Source organism: Lepidochelys kempii, chromosome 5 (assembly GCF_965140285.1).
Source record: "Lepidochelys kempii isolate rLepKem1 chromosome 5, rLepKem1.hap1, whole genome shotgun sequence".
Taxonomy (NCBI): Eukaryota; Metazoa; Chordata; order Testudines; family Cheloniidae; genus Lepidochelys; species Lepidochelys kempii.
Window position 1 is genome coordinate 82,668,923 of NC_136384.1, and position 27,669 is coordinate 82,696,591.

The following is a 27,669-nucleotide window of genomic DNA, read 5'->3' on the forward strand; positions in this document are numbered from 1 at the left end:
GTGTTGGGTGCTCATCTCATCCTAGGTAAAGATTGGAGAAGAAGGGAGCATTCAGTCCACATTGAAATAAAATAACCTTTGCAGATTACTCTTAGTATTTTACTAGGTACTGCAAAAGGATTCTGAAATGTGATTACATAGTAATAACGAAAAGTAGTAAATTATGCTTTCCATTATCGTAGTGCAGTGGCAGTCTTTCCATTTATTTCATGGGCTTTACGAAACTGAATTAATTGAGCTTCATAAAACTCCTGTGACGTAGGAATTCCCATTTTACAGACAGGGTGCTTGTCTGTATGAATACTTAGTTTGCAGCAAGCTGGAGTGATAAAATCTACCTCACACTAGCCTGCCACGTACTAACTGTCTGTGTGGACCCTGCTGTCAGTTCTTTAATCTACTCCCATTTCAAAGTAGGGTAGATCAAATGGCACTATGGAACTTCTAGTGTGCAGCAACAGGGTCCACATGGACAGTTAGTGTGCAGCAGGCTAGTGTGAGGATGATTTACATCGCAACTTGTTGTGAATTAATGTTCATAGAGATAAACCCAGGAAAAATTATCCAGATTATCCAGACTCTGATTTAACAGTGACTTGTATCAGATGCTTCACAGGAAGATGTAAGAAACTACACAGTGGAAAATAATGGAATAACCTTCACATGGGTGAATTTTCTTCTTATTCCCTACCAGTTAGTGGTTGTTGTGTAGTCTGAAGTTTGAGTATTTATGTTTTCTCATTAGCCATACAATGTTTAATAAACCCTTTTGGTCTCAAAGGTAGTGGTAACCTGTTCCCACAGGTCAGTTACATACTGTTTAACTTTTTTTCTCTGAGCAGTATTAAATTGATTGCTACTTGTTCTTGTATTACGAGAAAGAGTAAATGGGCGTGCTTAATTTACCTTCTCGATGTCATTCATTATTTTGTATACCACAGTTATCTTCTTTCTAAATCAGGCAGACCAGTCTTTTCTCATATGAAAGTCTTTCCATGACTCTAGTCATTTTCATCATCCACCTTTGAATCCCTTCTATTTCTGCTCTATAACTTTTGAGATTAGATGATCAGAAACAAATGGTGGGGGGAAGGGCAAGGTAAATAAAACCATCATGATTAGCATATTAAGCAGAAGTCTCAGCACACCAAATGTCTAGCCAGTGCCTAGTGTGTTTTGCAAATCTCATGGCATAAATGAGTTTTAAAAAGATTCAAAGGAGAATAATGTATTGACTTTATGGACATTAATAAGGAATATCTCCCATGCATGGGGATAAAGGTTGACACTGTTGGTAGAGTAGAGGCAGGCCTTATTACATATTAGCACTGATAGGTAAGACAGAGTTAAACTATGAAAGGCCTTATATAGGGATGCAAAGATATGGAAGACCCAGACCATGAACCAAGGAAATTACTTTAGCAATAGCATTTTGAATGGACTTCAGTGGACCAAGATTGCAATTGTCAAGGTTAGAATGAAAACAGTTGGAGTAATCAGGACTGGGACATACAGTATATCTAGATAAACTTGCCCAAGGTTAAATAAGCTGTGGCAGAGCCAAAAATAGATCTCCTGATTCTCAGTCTTAAGCTTTAATCACAGGACCACGTTTCCTTCCTTCAAGTCAAATTCTGCAGCTCAAATATGGGCCCACAGATGTGACAAGAATACAAAAAGAACCAGAATGGTTCTGTTACATGGGAGGCCTGTTCTGCACCTTCTACACACCTCATGTGTCAACATGGAGTGTTTTGGAGATGGGTAGGGGTAGGCTAGATGGATCCACAGTTATATTATTTCATCAGCCAAGCCCCCTCTTTTCTATGATGGACTGGGTACAAAAGCTGTTACAGTCACATGGCTGCATAGCAGCTCCACTGTTGATCAGGGAGAGGATTCCATTCCAGCTTACCCTCTCTGAGCCTTGCAGACCTCCCCAGTTTATAGTCCATTTACTTTGGTTGTGTGTTGGGGAGAGGATTTGGCCCTTACTAGCAACTACTAAATGGAACTTAATTAACTTTAAATAGTTGAATTGTTAAACCTAAAAGGACAATTTTTGAAACTTATTAAATCACTGGATATTTTTAATACAGGAATATTTTACAGCATTAATGGATTTTAGAGTCTTACTATTTATTGTACTGTGCTGTAGTGGCACACATTATTGGTGAATAATGCAATTGTATTCCTGCCAGTCGATGGTCCTATTGCCATTGTTTCCCATAGAAACATAACATAACAGTATAAATATAAATAGGAGAGAAGTTGATCACCAGGAATGACTCACATTAATGTACAACTCTAAAAGACATTTTGAGCATGAACTAAGGTGCTGAGGTTCTTTCACATAATTCTGAAGCCAAACATCCAATTTAAATGGGGAATGTGTAGAACTTCTTGCCCACAAGGTGACTCTGAGTATACTTTACTTCACATGACTGTTCAAGAGTCTGATTCTTTCAAGAATTACACTCTTCACAGGAGGAAAAAAATACTGATTCATGTATCAAAAATTATGCAAAATCATTTAACCTCAGTAATTTGAAGTGTGTCTTATTTAGTCTAATCAATACTTATGATCAAGCCAAAAGGGGGAAAGAGCCCTCCCCCTAAAAAAGGTATTCCTGGCTTGAAACATCAAATTATGCCTATTTACAAAAGTCAGTTTTTTAAAAAATGGAAATATAGTGCATAAATGTAGCCTGTCTGGGACAATTGCAGCATTTCCACATTTTCAGTGAGTAATCACTGGAGTCTACTAGTTAAAGCAAAGCACTTGAAAGCAGGAAGTTACTAAATCCTAATCTGCACTGACCCAGAGAAGTGCTCTGTGATTTCTGAAGCATTCCATTTGTCCCCCTTATTCCTTAGGTCCTGTCTGTTCATAAAAATTACCGTAGTGGGGGCAAAGAACTTGTATAGACCCGACTGACCTGTGTTTTAATCAAGTTACTGAATAATGCTACAGGCCGTTAATCCTTGTAATCAGGCCAGTAAAACTGTCCTAACTTCAGAAGAATCCAAATAATGGCAGACATATGTTTTTTGTCATGTTTCCTTGCCAGAAAGTGAATCTAGAATGTGCTGTTGTTGAAGTGTACATATGTAGGTTATGAATGACCAATAGCTTTGTGAATTGGATCCTGTGATTCCACCAACTTGTAAATTATACTGACAGCACAATATGAAGATGTCATAAAGTGTTACTGTAAAGTTCTGTTTCACATCATTTTCTAATATTTCCACAGCTCTTCGAGATGCCAGCAAACAGTCCATTAATAGTGACTGGAAGATAGAACATTCAGGAACATTCAATATTGCTGGGACCACTGTCCATTATGTTCGGAGAGGTCTCTGGGAGAAAATCTCTGCCAAAGGTCCCACAACATCACCTTTACATCTACTGGTATGACAATACGGATTATATTTTTTACCTGTTTTATATAAAAGAGCATGGTGGTGAGGATGGTGTTTTATGTTTCTGGAATTCTTTAGCAATCCAAATAGCTTGACAATTTTTCCTAATGTGAGATAGCTAGAAGCCATAACTGAGATAAAATCTTTTGTGTGAAAAACATATAGGAGACTTCACATTGTAAGAGCAGTGGGCTGTGGTGGTCACCTACTGGAATGGAGGAGAGGTGAAGTCGATAGTGATGGTGATAGAATTGGAAGCAGGAGAGAGAGTATGGTGATTCTCAGGGTGATGATGGGAGAATACTCAACATTTTTCAATCCTCCAAATGCAAGAATCTCGGGAGATATGTCCCTCCAAAAATAAATTAAAGCCTGATATCCTCACTGTCCTCCAAAAACTATATCTTTCTTGTGAGTAACATCATCTAGTATTCTTTCATGCAGAAACCTGAAGTTGTAAATCCATCCTTTACCATTGGGTTATCTAGAATCAGATCTTGCGTGATGACATCCTCTCACTACTCTGGTGGGAGAGAGGTGTTCAAAATGTTTGTCTGTAACTGTGAAACACAAATTAGTTTGTGAGCCAAATTTATTTCTAAAAATCACATTTATTCAATGAGCCACAAGAAGCCACAATATACTCCTGCTATGGGTTATTTCTTATTACTACTGCAGATAGCATACTGGGGAATAAAATTCTCCTGCCATCATAAACGTACACATCTCTAGAACAACTAAGTCACACATTCCTTTTTGACAGGGATTTAGGCTAAATTTAAATGGTTTATAAGTAACAATAGCTTCACATGGACTGTATTGTGTGTTCAACAGTTGCAGTGTGCTGCTAGTGAAAATTGTTATAGTAAAAAAGAAACAAATCTGGAGAAAAAGTTGTATGGTTTCTCTGTGGAATTACATTGAACAGTGAGTTAACAATACGGTTGCCTTAAAATGGTCAGTTTCTAAACTATCCAACCACCCCTTCCTATAGAAAATTCTAATCTGAGAAAGTCGGCCTCAATTTTTGCTCCTCTCCTAGTGAGTGTTGTGCACATCCCTTCATTTATTCTGTTTAAATACTCTGTCCCTTTCCTTCGTGTAGGTCAGTATAATACTTAAAGTCAAGAAGACTGTGATGGTTTCCTCTAAGACCAGAATGCAGCTCTGTACCAACAGAGAAAGTGCACATGAGCAATATAGTGTTCATTCTTGCTTTACTACTCTCCATTTAATTTCTTCCTCTGGTCATAATTGGACTTCAGCAATGTCTGTGAACATAAGTCTTCATTCTGTGTATGTTGCAGGTGTTGCTTTTTCATGACCAGAATTATGGTCTGCATTATGAATACACAATTCCACTGGACCCTCTTCCTGAGAATCAGAGCTCAAAAGTGCCTGAACCTCTTTTTATGTGGACGCACTCAGGTTGGGAGGACTGTGATGCTGTATGTGGAGGAGGTAAATGATTTTTTTAAAGTTATAATATATATTTATATATTCTTGGATAACTATTTGTTCAACCAAATGTTAGTTTTAATAGTGTTTTAATAATACCATCCTCATTACAGCTGATATAATACAATAGGCATGGAAAGATTTAAGTATATTTTTCATCTGCTTGCTTTTTAATTTTCTAAAAACAACAATAATATCTATAGTATAATTTTACATCTAAGTAATGTATATTGTCAAAAAGGACAGTGAGGAGAGGAAGTCTGGTTAAACAAAATGAATTAGGGACAAAATTATTAAAAAAGCAATTGTGTGTGTGTGTGTGTGTGTGTGTATACATGTACATAACAAACACATATGTATGCTTTGTTATGTTCCAGTAAATATTTGGAATCAGTGAACATAGTTTATCAGTAAAATACATTTCAAGGAATCCTAAGTGACGCTGATGAAAATCTGCACCCAAATCTCAAATCCAATCTCTGTAACTAGTAGCTTGTCTTGATAATGATCCAAAAGTACATGTGCCACACTGTCAAGCGTAGCTCACGACTATGAGTGCCTACTTCAGGGCAGACTGTCAAAAACAGGGCAGAGGCCCCAAACTGGTGGTGTGTTCTACAATTAGAATTCACCAAGCCTGTAACAAATGTGAACTCCTAGATCACTATGCCAGTTTTACTATGGAGTCACAAGCAGTCCCCTTAGACTTTCCAGTCTACCTTGCCACCCAGACAAACTAGACATAGTGATAATGGTCATTTATATCAAAAATCACACCACATCTGGTTGCTTCCAGTCCCAAGAGACAAGTCGTTTACCCCAGATCAATTGGTACTCTAGATCCTACACCAAAGACAACACTTGTAGCTAATCCTGTAATAAACTATTTAAAGGTTTATTAACTAGGAAAAAGGAATAAAAGAGGTTTCAGAAGGGTAACCGTGTTAGTCTGTATCAGCAAAAACAATGAGGAATCCTTGTGGCACCTTAGAGATGAACAAATTTATTGGGCATAAACTTTCATGGGCTATAACCCACTTCATCAAATGCATGGAGTGAAAAATACAGTAGGCAGGGATAAATATACAGCACATGAAAAGATGGGAGTTGCCTTACCAAGTGGGAGGTCAGTGCTAACAAGGCCAATTCAATCAGGGTGGAAGTGGCCCATTCCCAACAGTAGACAAGAAGGGATGAATATCAACAGAGGGAAAATTACTTTTTGTAGTGCTAACGAGGCCAATTCAATTAGGATGGATGTGACCCATTCCCAACAATTGACAAGAAGATATGAGTATCAACAGAGGGGAAATTATTTTTTGTAGTGACCCAGCCATTCCCAGTCTTTATCAGGCCTAATTTGATGGTGTCAAGTTTTCAAATTAATTCCAGTTCTGCGGTTTCCCATTGAAGTCTGTTTTTGAAGTTTTTTTGTTGAAGAATGGCCACTTTTAAGTCTGTTATTGTGTGTCCAGGGAGATTGAAGTGTTCTCCGACTGGTTTTTGAATGTTACAATTCTTGATGTCTGATTTGTGTCCATTTATTCTTTTGCATAGAGACTGTCTGGTTTGGCCAATATACATGACAGAAGGTCATAGCTGGCACATGATGGCATATATCACATTGGTAGATGTGCAGGTGAACGAGCCCCTGATGGTGTGACTGATGTGGTTAGGTCCTATGATGGTGTCCCCTGAATAGATATGTGGACAAAGTTGTTAATGGGGTTTGTTGCAGAGATTGGTTCCTGGGTTAGTGTTTCTGTTGTGTAGTTGCTGGTGAGTATTTGCTTCAGGTTAGGGGGCTGTCTGTACGCGAAGACTGGCCTGTCTCCCAAGGTCCGTGAGAGTGAGGGATCATCCTTCAGGATAGGTTGTAAATCTTTGATGATGCGCTGGAGAGGTTTTAGTTGGGGGCTGAAGGTGATGGCTAGTGGCATTCTGTTACTTTCTTTGTTGGGTGTCTCCTGTAGTAGGTGATTTCTAGGTACCCTTCTGGCTCTGTCAATCTGTTTCTTCACTTCCCCAGGTGGGTATTGTAGTTTTAAGAACGCTTGATAGAGATCCTGTGGTTGTTTGTCTCTGTCTGAGGGATTGGAGTAAATGTGGTTGTATCTTAGGGCGTGGCTGTAGACAATGGATCATGTGATGTGGTCTGGATGAAAGCTGGAAATGAAGGTAAGTATAATGGATAGTAGATTTCCAGTATAGGGTGATATTTATGTGACCATTGTTTATTTGCACTGTAGGGTCCAGGAAGTGGATCTCTTGTGTAGACTGGTCCCGGCTGAGGTTGATGGTGGGGTGAAAATTGTTGAAATCCTGGTGGAATTCCTCAAGGGCCTCCTTCCCATGGGTCCATATGATGAAGATGTCGTCAATGTAGTGCAAGTAAAGTTGGGGCCCTAGGGGACGAGAGCTGAGGAATCATAGAATCATAGAATATCAGGGTTGGAAGGGACCCCAGAAGGTCATCTAGTCCAACCCCCTGCTCAAAGCAGGACCAATTCCCAGTTAAAACATCCCAGCCAGGGCTTTGTCAAGCCTGACCTTAAAAACCTCTAAGGAAGGAGATTCTACCACCTCCCTAGGTAACGCATTCCAGTGTTTCACCACCCTCTTAGTGAAAAAGTTTTTCCTAATATCCAATCTAAACCTCCCCCACTGCAACTTGAGACCATTACTCCTCGTTCTGTCATCTGCTACCATTGAGAACAGTCTAGAGCCATCCTCTTTGGAACCCCCTTTCAGGTAGTTGAAAGCAGCTATCAAATCCCCCCTCATTCTTCTCTTCTGCAGGCTAAACAATCCCAGCTCCCTCAGCCTCTCCTCATAACTCATGTGTTCCAGACCCCTAATCATTTTTGTTGCCCTTCGCTGGACTCTCTCCAATTTATCCACATCCTTCTTGAAGTGTGGGGCCCAAAACTGGACACAGTACTCCAGATGAGGCCTCACCAATGTCGAATAGAGGGGAACGATCACGTCCCTCGATCTGCTCGCTATGCCCCTACTTATACATCCCAAAATGCCATTGGCCTTCTTGGCAACAAGGGCACACTGCTGACTCATATCCAGCTTCTCGTCCACTGTCACCTCTAGGTCCTTTTCCGCAGAACTGCTGCCTAGCCATTCGGTCCCTAGTCTGTAGCTGTGCATTGGGTTCTTCCGTCCTAAGTGCAGGACCCTGCACTTATCCTTATTGAACCTCATCAGATTTCTTTTGGCCCAATCCTCCAATTTGTCTAGGTCCTTCTGTATCCTATCCCTCCCCTCCAGCGTATCTACCACTCCTCCCAGTTTAGTATCATCCGCAAATTTGCTGAGAGTGCAATCCACAACATCCTCCAGATCATTTATGAAGATATTGAACAAAACTGGCCCCAGGACCGACCCTTGGGGAACTCCACTTGATACCGGCTGCCAACTAGATATGGAGCCATTGATCACTACCCGTTGAGCCCGACAATCTAGCCAGCTTTCTACCCACCTTGTAGTGCATTCATCCAGCCCATACTTCCTTAACTTGCTGACAAGAATACTGTGGGAGACCGTGTCAAAAGCTTTGCTAAAGTCAAGAAACAATACATCCACTGCTTTCCCTTCATCCACAGAACCAGTAATCTCATCATAAAAGGCGATTAGATTAGTCAGGCATGACCTTCCCTTGGTGAATCCATGCTGGCTGTTCCTGATCACTTTCCTCTCATGCAAGTGCTTCAGGATTGATTCTTTGAGGACCTGCTCCATGATTTTTCCAGGGACTGAAGTGAGGCTGACTGGCCTGTAGTTCCCAGGATCCTCCTTCTTCCCTTTTTTAAAGATTGGCACTACATTAGCCTTTTTCCAGTCATCCGGGACTTCCCCGGTTCGCCACGAGTTTTCAAAGATAATGGCCAATGGCTCTGCAATCACAGCCGCCAATTCCTTCAGCACTCTCGGATGCAACTCGTCCGGCCCCATGGACTTGTGCACGTCCAGCTTTTCTAAATAGTCCCTAACCACCTCTATCTCCACAGAGGGCTGGCCATCTCTTCCCCATTTTGTGATGCCCAGCGCAGCAGTCTGGGAGCTGACCTTGTTAGTGAAAACAGAGGCAAAAAAAGCATTGAGTACATTAGCTTTTTCCACATCCTCTGTCACTAGGATTCCCTCATTCAGTAAGGGGCCCACACATTCCTTGGCTTTCTTCTTGTTGCCAACATACCTGAAGAAACCCTTCTTGTTACTCTTGACATCTCTGGCTAGCTGCAGCTCCAGGTGCGATTTGGCCCTCCTGATAACATTCCTACATGCCCGAGCAATATTTTTATACTCTTCCCTGGTCATATGTCCAACCTTCCACTTCTTGTAAGCTTCTTTTTTATGTTTAAGATCCGCTAGGATTTCACCATTAAGCCAAGCTGGTCGCCTGCCATATTTACTATTCTTTCGACTCATTGGGATGGTTTGTCCCTGTAACCTCAACAGGGATTCCTTGAAATACAGCCAGCTCTCCTGGACTCCTTTCCCCTTCAAGTTAGTCCCCCAGGGGATCCTGGCCATCCGTTCCCTGAGGGAGTCGAAGTCTGCTTTCCTGAAGTCCAGGGTCCGTATCCTGCTGCTTACCTTTCTTCCCTGCGTCAGGATCCTGAACTCAACCAACTCATGGTCACTGCCTCCCAGATTCCCATCCACTTTTGCTTCCCCCACTAATTCTACCCGGTTTGTGAGCAGCAGGTCAAGAAAAGCGCCCCCCCTAGTTGGCTCCTCTAGCACTTGCGCCAGGAAATTGTCCCCTACGCTTTCCAAAAACTTCCTGGATTGTCTATGCACTGCTGTATTGCTCTCCCAGCAGATATCAGGAAAATTAAAGTCACCCATGAGAATCAGGGCATGTGATCTAGTAGCTTCCGTGAGCTGCCGGAAGAAAGCTTCATCCACCTCATCCCCCTGGTCCGGTGGTCTATAGCAGACTCCCACCACTACATCACTCTTGTTGCTCACACTTCTAAACTTAATCCAGAGACACTCAGGTTTTTCTGCAGTTTCGTACCGGAGCTCTGAGCAGTCATACTGCTCCCTTACATACAGTGCTACTCCCCCACCTTTTCTGCCCTGCCTACCATCCATGACAGTACTCCAGTCATGTGAGTTATCCCACCAAGTCTCTGTTATTCCAATCACGTCATAGTTCCTTGACATCACCAGGACCTCCAGTTCTCCCTGCTTGTTTCCAAGGCTTTGTGCATTTGTATATAAGCACTTGAGATAACCTGTTGATCGCCCCTCATTCCCAGTATGAGGCAGGAGCCCTCCCCTCACAGACATTCCTGCCTGTGCTTCCTCCCGGTATCCTGCTTTCCCACTTTTTCCCGCTTTTCCCAACTTAGGAAGCGTTGTTCTAAGTCAGCCATAAAAATGTTGGCATACTCTGGGGCCATGCGGGTACCCATAGCAATGCCGCTGACTTGAAGGTATAAATTGTTCCCAAATCTGAAATAGTTGTGGTGAGGACAAAGTCACAAAGCTCAGCTGCTAGGTCTGCCGTGACATTATCGGGGATACTGTTCCTGATGGCTTGTAGTCCATCTTTGTGTAGAATGTTGGTGTAGAGAGCTTCTACATCCATAGTGGCAAGGATGGTGTTTTCTGGAAGATCACCAATGGATTGTAGTTTCCTCAGGAAGTCTCGAAGATAGCTGGGAGTGCTGGTAGCGTAGGGCCTGAGGAGAGAGTCCACACAACCAGACAATCCTGCTGTCAGGGTGCCAATTCCTGAGATGATGGGGCATTCAGGATTCCCAGGTTTATGGATCTTGGGTAGCAGATAGAATACCTCTGGACGGGGCTCTAGGGGTGTGTCTGTGTATTTGTTCTTGTGCTTCTTCAGGGAGTTTCTTGAGCAGATGGTGAGGTTTCTTTTAGTACCCCTCTGTGGGATCAGAGGGTAGTGACCCATAGAATGTGGTGTCAGAGAGTTGCCTAGCATCCTCTCATTCATACTCTGACCTAGTCATGACTATAGCACCTCCTTTGTCAACCTTTTCGATTATAATGTCAGAGTTGTTTCTGAGGCTGTGGATGGCTTTGTGCTCTGCATGGCTGAAGATATGGGGCAAGTGATGCTGCTTTTCCACAATTTCAGTTCATGCATGTCGGTGGAAGCACTCTATGTAGAAGTCCAGTCTGTTGTTTCGACTGTCAGGAGTCCATACAGAATCCTTCTTCTTGTATGATTGATAGGAAGGTGTCTGTGGGTTAGTGTGCTGTTCAGTGGCGTGGTGGAAATATTCCTTGAGTTGGATACAGCAAAAGTGGGATTCCAGGTCACCGCAGAACTGTATCATGTTCGTAGGGGTGGTGGGGAAGAAGGAGAGGTCCTGAGATTGGACAGACTCTTCTGCCAGGCTAAGAGTATAGCTGGATAGATTAATAATATTGTTGGGTGAGTCAAGGGTACCACTGTTGTGGCCCCTTGTGGCATGTAGGAGTTTAGATAGTTTAGTGCCTTTTTCCCTCTGTAGAGAAGTGTGTGTTTTTGTAAAGTCCAGCCACGAGGAAGTTTGTGTGGAAGGTTGTTTTTTTATAAGAATTTTCAGTTTTGAGAGCCCATTCTTAATCTTCTACTGTTTGCTATATAGGATGTTGAACAGGTGATTCCGCAGTTTCTCTGAGAGTGTGTGGCACAATCTTTCACCATTGTCTGTGTGGTATGTTGATTGTAATGGATTTTTTACTTTCAGTCCTTTTGGTATGATGTCCATCTGTTTTATTTACAAGTTAAAGCAAACTAACATATGCACACAAATGAATTACCATCTAAATCCTAAGAGTGACAGAGTTGTAGTGGTCTGTCTATTCAAAGTGTCTTTCAGGGCAGACCCAGAAGGCAGCCCCTGGGGATCTCTGGCTTCAGTTTAGAGTCTTTGGCCCTTCAGAGTTCAAACAGTCAAAAAGATGCAGTTTTGATTCCTTTCCCCCAGAGTTCAAGATGATGGGACGAGTTCTCCTGCATGTCTCCTTTTAATGGGTTGCGGGGGAGCAGACAACTTTTGTCTTCTGTTGTTCCACAGTTATTTGTGTGGCATCTATGAGTCTTCTTTTGTTGGGCAGGAGATAACACATCCTGTGGCAAAGTAATATTTCACACTTGGTAATGTTTCTCTCCTGACTATGGGGGTTTACAGTTTCAGAGCAAACACTTAACTACTACTTATAACATTATATATATATATAATAAGTGAGATTAATGCATGCAGCAACATACAAGCATTTCACAGATTCTAAATACTAACTACATTCTTATAAGACTAATACCTATTTTGAGTAGAACTAAGATACAAGTAACCTGGTCTCCAGCTATGAGCTTGTCAGTCTTAACTACTGCCTGCATACTGGGCAAGAGCTGGCATCTGGGCTGCCAGTGTCACAAAATGAAACAAAAGCTGTATATCAGCAGATAGGAAAACACTGATACAATATTAATAAACTGGGAGATGCATGTTTCTTGTGGTCATAAATATGTGAGTTTAGAAAAGCAAACTACAAATATGGAAGAAAACTTAAAATCCATAAAAATTACTAACTCTTTAGAAGATGAACAATATTATCAATCTGGAAAGTACACCTACTAGATTGGGGCCTATATGCAAGTTAGATTGGCAAATGCCTATGTTCCCTGGTTCATACATTGCACTGGGGCTTAGGCAGGAGATAGGCACCCAGATGCCTACTCAGAGGCAGAAACACAAGCTCTAAGGGAGCTTTTGACTGAAAAAACTTAGTCACAGAGTGAGTTTAGGTGCCTACAGGATTCAGTTGCAGTTTTGAGAATCACAGTGGTGCCTAAAATTGGGACATGGTGCCTAAATCCAGAATTATGTGCTTAAGTTTAGGGTTTAGGCACCTAACTACCCTTGTAAATCTAGGTCTTAGGATTCTAAGTTCCACTGACTTTCAAGACCATATCTAGTCTTAGACCAGATTTCATACCTAGGTCTTAGGCCATATCTATACTACAAAATTATGTCGACCTAATTTACATCAGCATACATCCACCGCAGCTATTAAATAGCTTGTGTGTATGCACACTTGCCTCTTTGTTTCAGTGGTGTGAGTACTCACTAGGAACTCTTGTATCAATTGTAACATCAACGTGGGACATTCTGGGATGGCTCCTGAAAGTCAGTAACAATTGATATAAGCAGTGCAGCGTCTGCACTGAGACTGCGTCAACCTAAGTAAATCGACCGTGACTCTACACCACTCGGGGAGGTGGTGTTACTAAATCAGCCTAGAGAGGCACTTATGTCAGTGGGAGCCAAAATTAAGTGAAGACACTTCCACAGCTAGATCAACACAAGGCAGCTTACATTAACCCAGATCAGGCCTTAAATACTTCTGAAAATTTTACCCCTTGTCATCTTATGTCTGTAAACTGAGGGGTACACAAATGGCATAATAATAATGATAGTGTGATAATTACACGATACTGGAAAAATCTCACTACACTCATATTCACATCAATAGGCATTGCTATCTGTGTTTCTAATTATAGTCACTTGATTACTACTACCTTTTTCTTATGCCTGTTCTTCTCTCCTGTTGCAGGATAGGTGTGCTGCATAATATATGCTATGCTTTTTTATTCTCATTCACTATCCTGTTTACTTTATCATTCTCAAGCTCTTGCAGAATTGAAAACATAGGTGACATTTGCACTGCTATATATTCTGAGTGGCCCTTTCTCTGTGTTTCTTGTTTGCTCACAAAGACACACAGAACCCCAGAAGATAGAGTAAAAATATACTAGGTCTTCTATTAGCTCCTAAGACATCCATTATCAAAGTATTTAATCATCAGCCACATAGTCCATCTCCTTGACCATCCACTTCCCTGGGTTGACTTTTCACAATACGATCACTCTATATCTGACTTATCAGTCCTCATCCTCAAAGGAAACCTGCATAATGCTTTCAAAATATAAGCCTGGAAGCTTAAATTCATTACTGTGCTAGATACTAAAAATCATAGACGGAAAAGAGACACTGGATTTATGGCTTATTACAACAGTCTTAACCCTCTAACCTCCTCTTTTTGTCCTATGACTGCAGAGATGTTGTCGGGCCACTCTATCTTAAATGGTCCCTTACAATATGTGCTAACTACTTATGATAAACAATCCTTTCCATCTTGCATTTTGCTGTTACACTAGGAATACCTTTCCCAGACCTGAAGAGTTCTGTGTGACTCAAAAGCTTGTCTCTCTCACCAACAGAAGTATTGTCAGAAAGCTATTTTTGATATACAGTCCAAATTTCCCCTTTTTAAAATTTAATCTTATAACTCCTAATTATACCACCATGGACCAACAAAAGTAATTAATCTCCAACCATCATGTATATCTTCTTTAAATATTCATTGACTCCTCTTATGTCTATCCCCTGCTCACCCACTCCTTTACTTGTTGCTTAGCAAGTCTCCCGAGGTTGCACTGTCTTGGTATTCTGCATTTCATACTACTCTCCTGACATGGTCACTTCTAATCCTGAAAATTGCTGTGCTTCTCCTATTGACTCAAATAGTAAAAGCTGGAAACATACCACTTATTCATCATAATAGTTGAAAGAACTCACTGTCCCAGCTATTTTGACTCTGTGAACAATCCTTAATTCTCTACAGACGAGTTTCCATGGATATGTATGTTTGCGGTTTGGTAAGAGAACTCTCCTCTGTACGCATTCTGTACTTGCTACAAGCAGCATCTCCTTTTCTAAGCAGTGCCACTCCTTGGATTCATTTTAGAATATTAACACTTTTAATGACTTCCTGCTGTATTTTTTATTGTAATTCCAGTACTTGCATTTATCATGAACTCTCATAAGTATACCATTTCTAGTGTTTCTCATTTTCTGAGAAAAGCTCAAATGTAACATTAATCCTAGTAATTTATTCTACATGACAACTTAGATAAACATTTAGCAAAGTGTTTCATTATGTCTGTTTATCATCCTTTTCTGCTGTAACTGGCATAAGCTTGTGATGTTATTTAAATTAGTTTAGGTAACCTAAAATTCCTCTTTTTGAGATATTTTAATGCAAATGCTCAAAATTACAGCTCAGGATTATTTATTTTTGACAAAAGAAACATTCATTGTAACTGTCCTATTGATTGTCTGTTCTTATGTACAGAAATAACATAATTTAAAGTGTTACAGACTGCATGATGTGGAAAGATTTGAGTTTAAACTGTTATTGTCAACATCTGATTAATCAGAAATAACAGTTTACTAACACATATTTATTTAAATAATGTTTAAAATGAATAATAAAAAGGAAGTATCAAAGAAGCTGTAAGGTTTTGTGCATATATATTTAGATATGTAATTTGTGTGTAATCAACTATTTGGCAAAACAAGTTTGGTGTATGGGTGAATGCCTGTATGCCTGCATATTTGGACACATACATACACAAACCTGTAAAATAGTTAAGGCAATCACATGCAAATGTTATTTATTTATATATGTGTGTATGCATGTAAATATACACACGTGGACATACACAGAAAAATGTAAATCAGTTAAGGTAGCCACACACAAATTATACATAAAAATACGTACACACATCCTTTACTTCTGCATCCACAGGCACATTCCTTATCACTATCATACACCACAGTCTTAACTCTGCCTTCCTCCTGCTCACACCCTTTTACCAAATTATCAAATTACTAGTTTAAATCAGCAAACTTCAGATTAGATGTACTTCACCATTGGAACAGATTAACAAGGGATACAATAAATTCTCCACTGTCTGGTGTCTTTAATTCCAGTCTGGATAGCTTTCTAAAAGATATGTTCTTCTTTGATGGCAAGTTGTTGGGCTAGAATCAGGAATGAGTGGGTGAAATTCTGTTGCCTTTGTTATGCAGGTCATGCTAGACCATCACAATAGTTCTCACCAGCCTTAAAATCAATTAATGTACCTGCTCCCTACACTATTAGTGTGGAGTTTGGTGTGCTTGTTTAGTGTGTTGGAAGGAGGAAGTAGGAAGTCTGGCATCACATGGGTGCAGAGATAAGGTTGTGGAGCACAGTAGTTGTGGTATTGGTAAAGGTTTGTGTCTGGGTAGAGAAGAATGTGTGCTTTGGTGTGATTTTTGCAAATGTATTTATAATTAACATGTATTTTTTCTGTGGAATTATAAATCACAACTTCTTTTATAGCCAACCAGATCCCTCCACCTTTAATTATTCCTGGTATCATTGGTTTCCATAATTGCCATTATAAAATGTAGAAATGGCATACTTCATTTTTCTAAGCCAGTGGATGAATACAGCTTATGTTTTTTTTTCATAAAATATTTACTTTTTTAATCAATGGTTTGTAAATTTTCACATGTGAAACTAAAACTTGTATAATGTACATATGTATAGAAAACTATATCTGAGAATAACTTGCTGTATTTTATTTCACATCTTTCATACCAATTACACATAAAGATGGTAGTTTTATCAGATAAAGTTACCTGTGACTCAACATAGATTTTTTTTAAAGAAAGCTGGACATTTCCCATTTTTCCATGTATCTTTGCTTTATGTTTTATTAGGAGAAAGAAAGACAACAGTATCTTGCACAAAGATTATGAATAAGAATATCAGTACTGTGGACAATAAGAAATGCAAATATTTAACAAAGCCTGAGCCACAGGTCCGAAAGTGCAATGAACAACCGTGCCAGACAAGGTGATAGTGATTCAATTACATTAAACTGTAATTAATGTTAAGTGGTGGAAATCACGGGAATCGATTTAAGCATATGCTTAAAGTTAAACATGTGCTTAAGAACTTTGTTGAATTGGGATCATAATCCTTAACAGCACACACTAAACACTTGTTACACTAGAAAGTAAATACTTCAAATTTTCTATTTTTCTTTACTGATCTTCCCAATTCCTTTGAAGCACGAACATCACCAGTGTCTATGGATCTATATTCTGTGTGCAAGGGGTAGAAAAGGCACAATTAGCCTTTTTTCTAAATTTCATCCACAGAAAAGGGGCTGATCTCAGCTGTAGTTCCTGCACTCTGAGCACAGAGACTGCTCCCTGATAGTGCTCCAGTTGGCTAAGTTGTTGGGGGAAAGGCAGATTCATGGCCTTCCCTTTTCACCAGTCAGCAGAGTTGACTGGACACACAGGGAATGTAGCTGGGCACCTTAATGGGGTGTAATAGCTGGCTCATTTCCTGTGCATGATGGGGATTTTCTGTGGGAAATGTGGAGTTCTGCATCCTCTGCTCCTGGTGACTGCAGTAAGCATTCTGTCTGTAACGCTGCTTTTGTTAAACTTCAGAGAGTACCAGCTTTTCTCTGAGTTGTTGATGCCATACGGTTAAGGAGAATCTCTGGACTTTAATACAGTAAGCATGCAAGTTAGAGTGGTTGCTATGTTTCAGAGAAGGGAAATTCAAATATAAAGGTATCAGATGGTATTTTTCATGATCATCATCATACTCAATCCCTGTTACCAGACTTATGTGATCATGAGAAATGAAGACTGTGTTAAGTACCATAGTCCTCTCACAGGCAAAATTCCTATTTGCATCAATATGCATGTGTGTGTCAGATTGGCAAGACTGGGATCAAAATTATATGGATAGAAGGGTGAATAGTTTTTTTTAAATAAGGCAAAGGAGAGAAGAAAACAAATTAAATTACTAGTAAAATATTTTAAAGAAACATGCATAAAAATATTGAAAAAACATCAGTTTCCTTAGAAAGTCTTTAACAGAAAAAGTCTGTAAAGTAAAAAACATAATATATTTTAAGGTCAGAAAGAACCACTATGATCATCTCCTCTGATCTCCTGCATAACATAGGCTGAAGAACTTCACCTTTATAGAGTGATCATTTTTATTGTCCCAATAGTGAGGGATAGAAATGGGAGAAATCTGCTCCTTTTCTGAGATCCTATCAATGATAATTATTTTTAAATGTGTTGCACTGTTTTTACACATAGCAGAGGTATCACATAATTTAAATAGCATATAAAGCCATAATCATAAAGCTGCTAATAAGAAGTGCCACTTGGAACAATCTAGAAGGTATCTCATAGACCTGAATTCAAAGTAGTCAAACATTTTGTATTTTAAAAAAATTACAAAACAAACCTTATTTCACTGATGGGGGAATTTCACTCCTGTGGGTTTAGGAATTTTCTAAACATTAACTGGCATTATTAGTTATTTGTTACCGACACCTGCCATTTTTTAGATGTCTATTTATATGTCTCTCGTAACAAGCTGTAATATGGACATTGAGCCTTTGGAACTAATCATAAAGAAAAATAAATTAAAATATTTATATGTGATGTTTGCTCAGAGTGAGCATGACAGAAATCTGGAATGTCCACTGTAAACTTCAATTTTCTAAATACTGTCAGTTAAGATGCCTGGGATGCACCTGTAGTCTGCACCAAAGGGCAGAACCCTCTGGAAAGCTTTGACTTTTGAGGGATGCACAGAGATCATCCGGAGCTCTGGAAGATTCTGGAAAGGTTACTTACTAGCAACTGACAGGTTTCAGAGTAGCAGCCGTGTTAGTCTGTATTCACAAAAAGAAAAGGAGTACTTGTGGCATCTTAGAGACTAACCAATTTATTTGAGCATAAGCTTTCGTGAGCTACAGCTCACTTCATCGGATACATTCAGTGGAAAATACAGTGAGGAGATTTATATACACACAGAACATGAAAAATGGGTGTTATCATACACACACACACACACCCAGCTCTCCTGCTGGTAATAGCTCATCTTAAGTGATCACTCTCCTTACAGTGTGTATGATAACACCCATTTTTTCATGTTCTGTGTGTATATACATCTCCTCACTGTATTTTCCATTGAATGCATCTGATGAAGTGAGCTGTAGCTCACGAAAGCTTATGCTCAAATAAATTGGTTAGTCTTTAAGGTGCCACTAGTACTCCTTTTCTTTTTACGAGCAACTATAGGTCTCCAAATGTATTGGCTCTCCAGATCCACACTGACCCTTTCTTATTCCGCTGTACTTCAGAAATATAAATGGTGTGTCTGGAGTTAGAGATGAACTCATAAGTGAAGGGACTTTTATACCCTTGGGACCAGAATAGTGAGTCTGAGGCACAAGTGTGCACACCCCTAACCGTTCACTGCTTTCAAAGAGTTCCATGGTTTGTGTGGCAGGGCATATGATTCACATAGTGTGTATCTGCAAGGGGAAATATTCAGAGAACAACAGTTACTGGTAAGTAACCTTCTGCTTTTAAAACTTTACATTTGGATACATTTCTAATTAGAATGATAAGAAAGGAGAAGGGGAAAGCTTATGTTATATAAAGGATTGAATAATTAGGTATAATTGATGGAATTGGAAAGAAAAATTTAATCTAAATGTTAGAATACATTTCTTAAATGTGTGATGAGTTGAGTTAAATTCATCTCCTTCTCAATGTGATGGTCATAGCTAGAGTTATTTAAAAATGGACAAAGCACTCAAAATATACGTTAGAGAACAATCCTGTTGACAGGAAAAGAGACAAGATAACCTTATCGGTCTTTTCCATCCCTGATTTCTATTATTCTATTATTTTTGTTTCTTTGTAGATGGATGATGACCGAATGGACTCCTTGTTCAAGGACATGTGGAAAAGGAACCCAGAATAGACAAGTTGCCTGTACTCAGCAGCTCAGAAATGGAACCTTGATTAGAGCTAGGGAAAGAGATTGTCTTGGGCCAAAACCTGCTTCTGCACAGCGCTGTGAAGGCCAGGATTGTATGACTGTGTGGGAAGCTGGAGTGTGGTCTGAGGTGCAGTGTATGCATTATTCACTATCTACTGTTGTTTCTTAAAATTTTCTAGAGATTTTGTTGAGACCCTTATAGGGGGGTACAGAAAGCTGTAGTCCAAGTGTTATCTGTAACTTTTACTAGTAAAAAGTATTACCTCACATATATGGCATCAGAATTAGACAAGGACAAAACTTCCTCAGTTTAATGGATTTGGAATAACTGATGTCTATTGAACTTTGACAAGTGGCACATCCCAGATTAAGGTATTTTTTGGTCCTTCATGCCACAACTCTAATCTCTCTGGAATTAAAGATGATTGAGTAATAAAACCCACTACCTAGAGTTTTCCCCTTTTAGCCAATTGCTGCTCTGAAACATTTTCAAAAGCCCAAATCCAGGAAGGTATTATTACTTCCTGCCAGTGGCAGCTGATGGGGACAAATAGGGCTAAGCCTATCTATTAAATTCTCTGTAATTTGTTTCTGTTTTATAATAAACAAAACCATTTGTTGCATATGCCTTTCTTTTCTCTCTTTTCTCTGTCAACACAGTGGAGAGTACCAGAAAGTAGACTGAGGAAGGGGAATAGGGGTTGGCAGAGTCTAGTCCTTCAGTGCAGCAACATAGAATACAATTAGGGATGGAGGAAATGGCAGTGCCCAGTTTCTTCAGTGGCATAGAACTGTAGAGTTCAACCAGGAGAGAGACAGTCAGAGAGGACTGATAGAGATTTAGCCGCTAAAAGGGCTCATCCTGCCATTTTAAGTATAGGGCAATGCTGAGTGCTACACATGTTCAGAAGCTGTGTTTCCATTCCCCTCTAGTGCAAAATGAGGGTAGCCCCAGAATCTGAGTATAGGCACAGGCCTAGTTGTAGATCTCCACCCACACCTCAGGAGCAGCATCAGAGTCCCAAGAGAGGGAATCTGAAGCAGAGAGAGTGAGGTGATGGCCATCCTGTGTTTGCAAGGAAGGAGCAGGTTGTGCCTGTGTTCAAACGAAAGAGTGAGAAGGGGACCTGGAGAATGGGGCGGTAAAAGAGGTGAAGCAGTGAGAGGTAGTGATCTGATGAGTGGCTGGGCCTATGAACTGGCAGAGGTGGGCAGTTGAAAGGGAGAGGCTATGATCTGGTGAGGATGGGGTGCAAAGGTAAGGAGAAGAATGCAGGGTGAGCTGTCTGCTCATTTTCAGAAGGAGCAGAGGTGGGGTTACAGCAGAGGAACAATTGGAAGAATGGAATTTATTTATCAGGGAAGAAGAAAGAACCCTAAATTGTTTAGTTGGTTGGTTTTATCTGGGAGATCAGTAATGATTGTGTATGTGTCAGGGGGGAGGGGTCAGAAATAATTTTTAAGGAGCGAGGTGTTTCTAATCCCCAGTTCCACCATATGCCACTGCTTCCTGAACTTGCAATCAGAATCGTCTTGAATAAGAAATGTTGTAATTTTTTGGCTATATAAGTGGGAATAGCTGAAAGAAAATGTGCTGATTAAGGCCTTCCAGTCAATAAATCTTTTGCCCTGGCTTTATTGTAGCACAGTTTTCACATGTTTTATATGCAATTGAATTTTTTTTATTATTTTTTATCTAAATTAGTGACATTTCATGTGGTAGAACAAATTGGATTGCTGCATATAGATCTGTGATATTTACTTCTGCAATTTCAAAATTCATTCCAATTAAGGTCTGTTATATCCTTTTGTGGTTTATTTGAAGTTTTATTCCGTCTCATACTTTGAAAAGTATTTAGAATTTCTTCAAGGATGTTTTAGTTCACTTTGTTTCCTTTTTAGCTGCTTTTTTATTTTGTGTGTATCTAATATATATATGTATCTCTTCCTCATACATATGTATATTAAGGAGCGTGCCATTTATAGGTAAGGTTGCCTAAAATTTTTATTATAACTCTTTATGGTCAGCTGATCATAATTTTCCAAAACTTTCACTTATCAGGATGGAATTTTTAGTCTTGGTGACTTATGTTATTTTGTCTTATGATATTTTTAGTCTCAGGGTCCAAATGTTATTCACGTAGCTGGAGTAGCGTAATTTAGGTCAATTTACCCCAGTAGTGAAGACAAGCCCTCAGTCTAACATTCTTTTACCAGAATGTTGTGTCATGGAAAGTAGAGGCTGCTGAGATCACTAGATTTAATATTAGCATATATTTTTTGTGTCTTGTAGAAGCGTAAATCACATCTTTCTGTATCCTACAGTGTTCTATAAAATGTGGCAAAGGAGTACGACATCGGACTGTGAGGTGCACCAATCCCCGAAAGAAGTGTGTTTTGTCCACAAGACCTAAAGAAGAGGAAGACTGTGAGGACTATTCCAAATGCTATGTCTGGAGAATGGGAGACTGGTCTAAGGTAGGATATGACACTAATACCACATAATACAACAAAAACTATTTTTCCAACAGAGTTTATTGGAATAAGTTTTATCAAAGACGCAACAGTTTTATTGAAGATTCAGCAATGTCCCAAATCCAGGAACAATGCAACTGCAAATAAAATGGAACTATAAGGTCAAATTGTGACAAAAGAATAGAGTTTAAGTAGAAAATAGCATTATACTTGTTTAGTATATCTATGTCTACACTACACAACTTTTAGCGACACAGCTGTGCCGCTACAGCCATGCCACTAAAAGGTGTGCAGTGTAGCCACTGTTTGTCAGCAGGAATGAGCGCTCCTGCCGACAATAAACTTCCACTCCCAACAAGTGGCGTTAGCTTTGTCGGAAGTGTTGTTCACACCGGCGCTTGTCGTCAGCAAAACTTTTGTCTTTCGGGGGCCGGTGTGTGTGTGTTTTTTTAACACCTCTGAATGACAAAAGTTTTGTCTTTCATTTGCCAGTGTAGACAAAATTCAGGTGAAAATTGGAGTACGTAATGTAGCCCAAGTGTAATTGTACTAGTATAGCTTTAACTCAAATCAATGGAAGTGTGTAACTAGCAACGCTGATAGGAAATACTTTCTGTTTTCAACAATATAAACCACAAACATAAGAAAAGTGAAGGCATGTGTGTGCAAAGACACCAGAAAAAGAAAGAAGTATAAAAATCTCTGAAATCTCCTGTCTTTCTTGGCTGTGATGTTGACACACTGTTGGGCAAAGCAGTGGTTACCTCTAGTTTGTGCTCTATGTATATTCAGTTTTCCTGAGGATTTATTAAATTTTCTTGCCATCATCTGACTTATCATCCTTCTGATGCCATCTGTTACGTGCTGAGATTAGTGCCAGTGCACTGAGTTTTTGTTCACAGCAACAACTTTCTGACCTAGTGTCTGCTGACCTAGTGGATAGACACTTGGCCATGCAATGTAACATACTGCTGTGAGATGCCTCTTTGTTTGAGTCACCTATTTCCTTGTGCCTTTCAAGTCCATCAGTGGGCATAGTGTTGGATGTTCTGTGTCCTGATTCTGTCGTTCTGGCTGGTTGTGCTGCATGGCCTTTGGTACTGTGATGCAAGTGTACCTGGTGCAGTGAGGATATTCTAATTTACATTACCGAAGGATGAGCATATTTTCCTCTGGCCTTGATAACAATCCTTTTTTTCTCCAGGGCATACTTTTTTCTGACTTCCATTTCTCATTTAGATGTCCTACTATCTAACTCTGGGCAATTAGACTCCTTTTCCTCCACTGTAGGATGCTTAGGCATCTCATCTTACACATTTCATTTATTTACACTACCAAAATGCCTACAAGTAAGTTGAACCTCCCTGACTGGTTAAGACATCATTACTCTACCACATAATTTGTCAATATTCAAATCCGTTCCACATAATCCATTTTATATCTAGTATCCATTTAGTGTTGCTTTAACTGAACTCCCAATACAATCTGAAGTGGATTATTTATTTAGCATATAGGCCCTGATTTTAATTTCTCTACAGAGACATCAGTTTAAAATATGCCATATTTGGATTTCCTATTTTTTTTTCCTGTAGTTGTACTGTTCCATTGCTAGAATATATAGCCATGAAGTCATGGCATACATATTAATGTGTCTGCAATGAAGGAAACAAATGGAAAGCTCAGATAAACGTTAATCCTTGCTCACTGCTGTTGGTTTTTGAGTCAGAAGGTTCAGTGCAGCCCTTTGTGTTCACTGTTTTTGCTCTTTAGGATAATTCTTGACATTGACAGAAGGCTGTTCCTTTGAGCAGAGCCAAATTCCCCCCAAGTTTATGCCAAGACTTGGCTAGCGAAATTTAAATTACACTTCTCACCATTGAAACTGGAGGTTTAATGTGATCCTTAATGGCTTTGCTGCTCCTCTTGAGATCCTAAAACAAAATTTTATTTATTTATTATAGATATTATTATTTATTATTAACGCAATAATGGAATTTAACTAATTTCAGAAGAACAAACACACAAAGATCAGATGGTGATTTTTGTTTTCATCACTTTAACAATAATGCCAACAAGATAAAGAAGAAACTGACAGCTGCACTAAGGTCCATGATACAACAGTTTTACTAAAATTCTGACTTTTTGTTTTAAAGTCTCCAGTATAATCTAGAATTTGTGCTGAATTTAACTTCATAATAGCTCTTAGGGTATGAGAACACTGCAACTGGGATGTGTGATTCCCAGTACAGCTAGACAAACTCACCCTACTAGCTCTCCTTTAGCTAGTGTGCTAAAAATAGCAGTGTGGACATTGCTGCCCAGGAGGTGCTACCCAAGCTCAGACCCGCTATGTCCTAGGTACTTTCCAAAGACTTAAAAAGGATGGTCCCTGCTCCAAGGAGTTCACAATCTAAGGATGACTGAATAGACAGAGGGGTACTGAAAGGACAATTTATATGTGATTTACATACAGATCAACTTGATTTGCTATAGGTAGCACAGTGGAAGGAAGTCTTCAAGAGGGACTAAAATGTGGACAATGTAGGGGCCTTGTGGATGAACTTAGGGTAGTCGTACTGTGTATAGGAAGCTTGTCAAGGTTCCTTCCCCACTCTGAACTCTAGGGTACAGATGTGGGGACCTGCATGAAAAACCCCCTAAGCTTATTTTTACCAGCTTAGGTTAAAACTTCCCCAAGGTACAAACTATTTTACCTTTTGTCCCTGGACCTTATTGCTGTCACCACCAAGCATAGAACAAAAATAACAGGGAAAGAGCCCACTTGGAAATGTCTTTCCTCCCACAAATCCCCCCAAGCCCTACACCCCCTTTCCTGGGGAAGGCTTGATAAAAATCCTCACCAATTTGCATAGGTGAACACCAACTCAAACCCTTGGATCTTAAGAACAATGAAAAAGCAATCAGGTTCTTAAAAGAAGAATTTTAATTAAAGAAAAGGTAAAAGAATCACCTGTGTAAAATCAGGATGGTAAATACATTACAGGATAATCAGATTCAAAACACAGAGAATCCCTCTAGGCAAAACCTTAAGTTACAAAAAGACTCTAAAAACAGGAATATACATTCCATTCAGCACAACTTATTGTATCAGCTATTTAAACAAAACAGAATCTAACGCATATCTAACTAGATTGCTTACTAACTCTTTACAGCAGTTCTGACCTGCATTCCGGCTCTGGTCCCCGCAAAAGCATCCCACAGACAGAGAGAACCCTTTGTTTCCACCCCCTCCAGCTTTGAAAGTATCTTGTCTCCTCATTGGTCATTTTGGTCAGGTGCCAGCAAGGTTATCTTAGCTTCTTAACCCTTTCCAGGTGAAAGGGTTTTTCCCCTGGTCAGGAGGGATTTAAAGGTGTTTACCCTTCCCTTTATATTTATGACAAAGCTGCATGGAAGAAGACACAGAGTTGATTGTATAAGAAGCTCATGAGAAGGTGGGATGTGGAGAGGAACAATATGAAGCTTGACAAGGGAGGATAAATAGGGAGGGGTAGAGTTATGTAGAGTTTTGAAAGTACAGTAACTCCTCCTGAAAAAACTAAACCATGTTAAACCATGTTAAACTAAACCATGTTTAAACAAAACCATGTTAAGCAAATCCAATTTCCCCATAAGAATTAATGTAAAGGGGGGGGGGTAGGTTCCAGGGGAAACACACACACACACACACACACACACACATATATACACAGTATAAGTTTTAAATAATTTAATGCTGTACACAGCAATGATCATTGTGAAGCTTGGTTGAGGTGGTAGAGTCAGAGGGTGGAAGAGGGTGGGATATTTCCCAGGGAATGCCTTACTGCTAAATGATGAACTAGCAGTTGGCTGAGCCCTCAAGCATTAACACATTGTTAATGTAGCTTCACACTCTACAAGGCAGCACGAATGGAGGGAGGAGACACAGCATGACAGAGACAGAGACACACACCGTGTGTGTGTGTGAGAGAGAGAGAGACACACACATGCACACACCATGTGTGTGAGAGAGAGATATGTGCATTGCCCCTTTAAGTATGCAGAACCCATTCTAAGTACACTGCCTTTTTAAGTAGATCAGCAAGTTGAGACGACAGATGCTGCCTGCAAACTCCCTACATCCTGAGCCTATCGTGTATCCCCCCTGCTCTGTGGAGATGGGGTAAAGGAGTGGTGGGCAGGAGCAGGGAGACATCCTGATATCAGCACCACTCTTCTCCCTCCCCCTCCCCACCTCACAGCAAGCAGGAGGCTCCCAGGAGTAGCTCCAAGGCAGAGGGCAGGAGCAGCACATGGCGGTGTGGGGAGGGACAGCTGAACTGCCCAGCAATTGATAGCCTGCTGGGCAGCTGCCGCACAGGAAACTTAGGGGAGGTGCTATGGGGGGCTGCTGGTCCACCCGCATTCCAAGCCCCCAACAGCTAGCTCCAACGGGCTGCTCTTTCTACAAGCAGTGGACAAAGCAGGCAGCTGCCAAACAATGTTATAAGGGAACATTGTGCAACTTTAAATGAGCATGTTCTCTAATTGATGAGCAACGAAACAACGTTAACCGGGACGACTTTAAGTGAGGAGTTACAGTAGTGACAAGAAGCTTAAGTTTGTTACAAAATTCTATGGGAATCCAATGGAGGGACTCAAAGGGGAATTCTGTGAGCAAACTAATGGGCAAGGAAGTTGAATTTAGCCGCAGCAGTTTGTAAGGATGGAAGGGGGGCACTGTTATAATCAAGGTGGGATATAATGAGGGCCTAAACTGGATATTTCACCATAGGAATGGAGAGAAAAAGGTGGATTAGTGATGTTGACAAGGGAGAAGCTGCAAGATTTGTAAATAGTATCGTTGTATTGGGAAAAGCAAAGTGATGAGTCCAATATAGCACCAAGGTGATGGGCCAGAGTGACTGGGATGTTAGTGGTTTTGTCAAGAGTGATGAAAAAGAAGAAGAAAGGAGAAGGTTTGGGGAGGGGGGAGATAAGGAACTCATTTGGTTAAGCTATCACAGTGAACTCCAAACTGCACCTGAGTTTTTATGTAGTCATCCAACTGCAACCCACTACCATGGATGAAGTCCGTGGCTCAGTCCGTTTCAACTGATATGTATATCACTGTGTATGTGTAGTGCCTTCTGGAAATCCAAGTGAGAACAAGTTCATTCTCAGTTAACTAAGAATTGGCTGGGGAAAGACTGGGCAGGCAGAATAACCCATGGAGTGATCTTCCAGTTGAGAACTCCAAAACATTGCTGTCAGTAGTGCAGAGTTGATAGGGCTCATTGAGCCACAGATTGTCTCTTTGTTCCATGTCTTCCCTGGGGATGTGAGGGGGCAAGAGACCACCAGGTGATCTCCCCAGGACCTGGAAAAAAATGAAGAAACCAGGAATTGCCCTATCTCCCTGCTACAATGGCCCATGTAGACTAGTACTGCAACTACCATGGCCTGAGCTGGAAGGAGAGATGTGACTAGGATCGGTGAAGACTTGTTAGAAGGATGTGCACAAACCTCCTGTTCCCACAAGCAGCAGACAAGTAGGCAGTCAAGGCTGGCATCACTGGCAGAGAGGAGGGCCCACTCCCAACGTGCAGCCAGTTTATACAACAATGT

The 27,669-nt window shown here is 40.3% G+C and overlaps 1 protein-coding gene across 1 annotated transcript in view; it reads left to right on the top strand.

Moving 5' to 3' along the window:
• Positions 1-27,669, top strand: part of ADAMTS19 (ADAM metallopeptidase with thrombospondin type 1 motif 19) — a 278,728-nt gene that overhangs the window by 231,189 nt on the left and 19,870 nt on the right. The window contains exons 17-21 of the mRNA XM_073344873.1: positions 3,255-3,412; positions 4,731-4,884; positions 16,473-16,608; positions 19,507-19,711; positions 21,910-22,062. Coding sequence (XP_073200974.1) covers positions 3,255-3,412; positions 4,731-4,884; positions 16,473-16,608; positions 19,507-19,711; positions 21,910-22,062 — 806 coding nt within the window. The remainder of the gene's footprint in view (positions 1-3,254; positions 3,413-4,730; positions 4,885-16,472; positions 16,609-19,506; positions 19,712-21,909; positions 22,063-27,669) is intronic.